Source organism: Capricornis sumatraensis, chromosome 2, assembly GCF_032405125.1.
Source record: "Capricornis sumatraensis isolate serow.1 chromosome 2, serow.2, whole genome shotgun sequence".
Lineage (NCBI taxonomy): Eukaryota > Metazoa > Chordata > Mammalia > Artiodactyla > Bovidae > Capricornis > Capricornis sumatraensis.
Window position 1 is genome coordinate 19,092,694 of NC_091070.1, and position 6,000 is coordinate 19,098,693.

The 6,000-nt window shown below is 38.6% G+C and overlaps 1 protein-coding gene across 5 annotated transcripts in view; it reads right to left on the reverse strand.

Moving 5' to 3' along the window:
- RGS6 (regulator of G protein signaling 6) overlaps positions 1–5,533 on the reverse strand; it is a 188,837-nt gene extending 183,304 nt beyond the window's left edge. For 4 of the 5 annotated variants that reach the window (XM_068964418.1, XM_068964420.1, XM_068964419.1 and 1 more), the window contains exon 1: positions 4,211–4,304. In XM_068964418.1, coding sequence (XP_068820519.1) covers positions 4,211–4,289 — 79 coding nt within the window. In that variant the 5' untranslated portion in view covers positions 4,290–4,304. Of the gene's footprint in view, positions 1–4,210; positions 4,311–5,518 lie in introns of those variants that run through there. The other variant, XM_068964417.1, reaches the window with a different exon arrangement.
- Positions 5,534–6,000: the final 467 nt, after the last annotated feature.

The window sequence follows — 6,000 nt, forward strand, 5'->3', positions numbered from 1 at the left end:
TCTCTTCCCATTCTGACTTGAACTCCCTCCAATAAGACTTTTTGTTCTCAATGCTTCATAGAACATGAACCTACCAAGGTCAGCAGTGGAGCCAATGCTGCTAAATTCAGAGGTTGATACTCAGTTTTTAATTGACTATCAGCTACATGTCATATAGTAGATCAAATCTACTCTTGCTTGAAATACTTTTTAGAAAATGTGGCTTCCAAGAAACCATATTTTCCTAATATTCCTTACCTCCAGCTGTGCTTTCTCAGTTTCTTTTGCTTTTTTCTTTTCTGCATGACTAGATTCTGTATACTAGTGTATCCCAAGTTTCAGGACTCAGACTATGTTTTCTATCTGTGCTCACTCCCATGGTGAGCTCATTAATCCCATGGCTTTAAATACCATCCATATGCCAATGACTTATGTCTCAGCTCAGACTCTCCCTTAAAAAGCTACATCCACAAACTCAAGTGCCTACTTGTTATTTCCAGTTGAATGTATAATAGGTCCCCAAAATTTAGTATGTCTAAAAATGAAGTTTTTGCAAAATCAGACATGCAGATCAATGGAACAAGTTAGAAAGTCCAGAAATGAACATACAATTAATCTCAAAGGAGGCAAAAATATACAATGAAAAAGAGACAGTCTCTTCAATGTGTGATGCTGGGGAAACTAGACATCTATATATAAAAGAATGAAATTAGAATATTCTCTAACATCATAAACTCAAAATGGATTAAAGACCTAAAGGTAAGATCAAATACTATAGAAACTCCTAGAGGAAAACATAAGCAGGGCACTCTTTGACGTAAATCACCACAATATCTTTTTGGATCTGTCTTCTAGAGTAATGGGGATAAAAATGAAAATAAACAAATGGGACCTAATTAAACTTACAAGTTTTTGCACAGCAAAGGAAATCATAACACAACTAAAAGATAACTTACAGAATGGGAGAAAATATTTGCCAATGGTGCGACCAACAAGGGATTAATTTTCAAAATATACAATCAGCTCAATATTAAGAAAAAAAATCCAATCAACAATCAAACTCCTCAGAGTAAGCAGAAAGAAACAGAGTGATCCTACTGAAATATAGATCGGAGCATGTCACTCATGCTCAAAGTCCTCCAGGCGTCCTGGGACCTAGAGGCGATGTGATTTAGCTCACTATCATCGCTGACTTCATCTCTACTATCCTTTCTTCCCTTCACTCTACTGCATTTTTCCTGTTTGGCTGTGCCATGCGGCTTATGGAGTCTCAGCTCCCTTATCAGAAACTGGACCCATGCCCCCGCAGCGGAAGCCTGGAACCCCAGTCAGCGGACCACCAGGGACATCTCATTCTTCACTCTGCCGTAGCTCCCTCTTCTTAGTTCCTCAAGACTCCGCGAACATACTTGCTTTGGAGTTTTAGCTCTGGCTTTCGGGAATGCTTTTCCCCACAGTTCAGTTCAGTTCAGTTCAGTCGCTCAGTCGTGTCCAACTCTTTGCGACCCCATGAATTGGAGCATGCCAGGCCTCTCTGTCCATCACCAACTCCCGGAGTTCACTCAGACTCATGCTCATCAAGTCCATGATGCCATCCAGCCATCTCATCCTTGGTCGTCCCCTTTTCCTCCTGCCCCCAATCCCTCCCAGCATCAGAGTCTTCTCCAATGAGTCAGCTCTTCGCATGAGGTGGCCAAAGTACTGGAGCTTCAGCTTTAGCATCATTCCTTCCGAAGAAATCCCAGGGTTGATCTCCTTCAGAATGGACTAGTTGGATCTCCTTGCAGTCCAAGGGACTCTGAAGAGTCTTCTCCAACACTACAGTTCAAAAGCATCAATTCTTCGGCGCTCAGCTTTCTTCACAGTCCAGCGCTCACATCCATACATGACCACAGGAAAACCCATAGCCTTGACTATGACAACATCCACATAATTCAACCCCTCATCTCCTTCCATCTTTACTCAAATGTAACCTACTCAGGAAGTTCTTGCTTGGCCACTGGTTCCAAATTTTTTAACACTCCTATCCCCCTCTTCATACTTAATTTTTCTCCTTGGTCTTTTTCACTACTGAAATTCTATCAACTTTCCTTATTATTTTGCTGTCTCCTCCACTAGAATATAAATTCCATGAGAGCAGAAATTTTCATCTATTTAATTTACTTCTAAATTCCCAGTGCCAATAATGCTTAGAAAATAGTAAATACTTGTTGTATTTAAAATAGTAATACAAATAGTAAATATTTGTTGAATGAATGAGAACACATATTGAAAGAAGAACCAGATGGAACATCATCTACAAATAAAAATAAAATAATTGAAATATCTAAAAACTAGATTAAGGGTAAAATTATTTTTCAAAGGACAACAGAATGTCAACAAAAGAGATGTATGCCACGGTTTATCTTATGAAGCTGGTATAAATTTGTTACCAAAACTGGCAAGGAGGGTAAGTAAGAAAAACAACAGACCAATCTTGCCCATGAAAATAGATACAGACATCCTAAACAAGAGTTTATCACATAAAATCCAGAAAAGTATGAAAAATATATCATGGCCAACATTAGGGCATAATTCCATTTATATAAATTTCAAAGTTAGAGAACACTAAGAATACAAGCATTGTTCATTATCCAAATCCACTTGGTACTTGAATTCAAACAGTGACAGTCTAAATAATCAGTTGGCATATTTGTGGATACTTCAACTGAGTGTATTTATTTTTTAAAGTAACGTATAGTATGTAGACTTTTCTGGTGTGCTGTTTTATGAACCTTGACCTATGCATAGATTTATGTCATCACCACTGACCCAGTCAGAATGCGGAACTGTTCTGTCACCTCATGGAATTCTGTCATACTCCCAGTCCTTCTCAACTAGTGAGCCATTCTCCCTCACTATAGGTTTTGTGTTTTTTTTAGGTTTATTTATATTTTAGAATGTCCTATAAGTGGAATACCATAGTATGTAATCTTTTGAGATTGACTTTTTTCCATTCAGACAAATAACTTCAAGATTCACCCAAGTTGGTGCATATCTCAGTAGCCCACTCCTTTTCATTGCTGGATTTGGATGCACCACAGTCTGTTTATTCATTCACTCACTGAAAGACATATGGGTTTTTTCCAGTCTGGAGATCATCAATAAAGCCGTTATGAATACTGACAAATTTTTACCTGAATGCAAGTTTTCATTTCTCTTGGATAAGTGCCTAGGGATTGCCAGGTCATATGGTAAACATACATTTAACTTTATAAGAAACTTTTAGAATAGCTGCATCATTTTATCTTCCCACCAACAGTATATGAGAGTTCCAGTTGCTCCATAAACTCACCACCACTTGGTATTGTCAGGATTTTTATTTTAGCCATCCTATAGGTATGGAGTAGAGGCTTAGTCCTTTTGGTTCCCCCAGATTGGAAAGCAAACAGCCAGATTTTAATACTTAGGGAGTCATCTAAAATTTTATTTTATTTGGTTACTTGTTTGGATAGAGGGGTAAAGGATACACCCATAAGTGGAAAGATTGCGAAGAAGAGCAACAATTCGTTTAGTATAGAAGTAGATAGTGGTTTCTCTAATGGAAAGGGAGGTAGATGCCATCCACTATGCTCCCCAGAGGCTCTAAGATATCCATTATGCATTATTTATAAAGTGGCTTGGTGGTATAGGTGGTACATGTGACAGTTCTATTCTTGAAACTATACCCATGTGTTTGATAGATTTTGCAATGAACAACTTTTAAAGAGATATATGAGCACACAAAACACACAAACCCCAAAGTAATGCAGAAAAACTTACAACCACTTCTTTTGGAAGTTCAAGTACAATCAATTAAAACACTTAAAGGCATTTTGTAGAAGAATATAAGACTTTCTTGAAGCTTATTTAAATATAAAATAATTTCTTTAACACTGTGTTTTTGTGCACACCCCACAGGGCAAATGGCTAGTTTATTAACGAGCTTATTTCTTTCCAGAAGCCTCAACCATAGGCTGGTCAGACCACTCTTTTTCAATATTATTACTTACTGATGATATTACTGACTGACAAAGAGTAGCTTATTCCTAGAAACCAGGACGAGAACTTGACTTTATGTAAGAACCACATTGAACATATTATGTTTGTCATTCACAAATTATTAGACACCTCCTAGGTCACAGTCAAGGCTACACAACACTTCAGCAATCTTTCCTTGTTGCTATCAATACCTTGTAAGGAGAATATTTACCTGTGACAACACTGGGGATTTTGGAGAGAAAGCTCTTCACTGTTCTGACGGGCACACCCCCTGTCTTGTCATCTTGCATCTTTGTAATGATGTCTTCAATCTGAAAGAGATTAAAGAAAGGAAGTGTTATTGCATATCACAAAGTAATTGCAAATGGTACCTTTATAAATAGCCAAAATGTTGGAACATGGATGCCAACAAGAGATACCAGGAAAGGCCTCTGCTGTGTCAATAAACATAATAGCAGGATCTGCTACGGGTCTTGTGCTGGGGATGCAGAGGCCAGGGGGTTATATATAAAGAGCAAAAAGCATGATCTCTAAGAACAAGGCTGTGCCCCCAGTTCAGTAAGGCAGGGAGAAAAAAATTCTTGATGGGATCCAACATGTAATTCAGTATGAATGTGATGAAGTTCCTCCCCTTTCCCAGACTGGATTTATATATAATTTGAATCACATGAAATTGCCATATTCAACCTAAAGAAAAGGAAATTTCCTGTAATATATTAACACACAGCTGTTTGGAAGTGTAGGCAGGGCTGCCTTTGGGATGAGAGAAGAATCCAGCCAGAGTGGCATAGGAGAAAAAGAATACAAATCAAGACATGGAAAGTGCTGATCTGGAGAAGTTGGAGGACAAGTCTCAAGGTTGTGAGTGGTGGTGTGAAGGGGGTTGCCTTGAGCCAAGAACAGGATCCTCTCCTTTTGGACTAGGGAAGACCACGCTATCAGGAGAAAGGCCACGGCGGGCTACGGCCTGGAGCCAGGTGAAACTGTATTGATGAAACTAGATACCTTGTACATATACTGAAAAAAGAACAGAGAGGAGATGGACGACCAAGAATACGGTGTCTTAACTTGGAAAACCAATCTGTAGCTGAGAATTTACAAGGCAGATGTAATTCCCTGGGCAGAAATCTTCAGAATAGGATACAGAGCAACCTGTAAGAAGGACATAGATCTTTTTGTTTGTCCAGGGGTAGGGGAGGGCAACTGGAAAAGAAGAGAAGATAGTGTTTAGCTTTATCACCTATTTTGTTCCCCTAAGCAACAGAATGTAGTTGAAACACCAAGATGGATTCTCTGAGTACTTGCATATAAGTCACATAATTTTAAGTCTAGAAATTTAAAGTGTAGTTCAGCTAGTCTAATGTGCTAGCATAGCAATTCGTGGGTGAGTTTCTCAAAGTCACACGACTAACAACTTATTTGCAGGAAACATAACTTGTTAGAGACAAAGTTAGGATAAGACATAATGTAATAATAACATACAATAGCCAAAATATATTTAGACTTTATTATGTAGTACTCTTCTATGTACTAGACACATATTATCCTATTTCATTCCACTGAGTACTCCACAACCTCAATTCCACTATTATCCTCATTCTTAGATAAAGAAATTGAGATTTGGTGAGGTGTATCAATCCGGCTAGACTAGGCTAAGTTGAGGTAACAAATAACTCCCAAAATCACAATGGTTAACATAACCAATTTTTTCTCTCTCATGCTACAAGTCTATCAGAGGTCAAAAGGGGGACTGTGCTTATTGCAGTTTCTTTGGGACCCAGGCTGATGGAGAAGCCACCATCTTGAATGTTGCTGGTCATTGTGTTAGAGGGACAAGAGAGAATTCTAAAGATTCTTGCATGACTTATTACGTGCTATAGCCCAGATGTTAATATAATAATGTCACAGCTCTTTAGACAAAATGAGTCACCACCCAACCATAAAGGAGCCAGTCTTTTGGGTGCCAGGAAGAGAGGAGAGCTGACCACCTGTGAGCAGCAT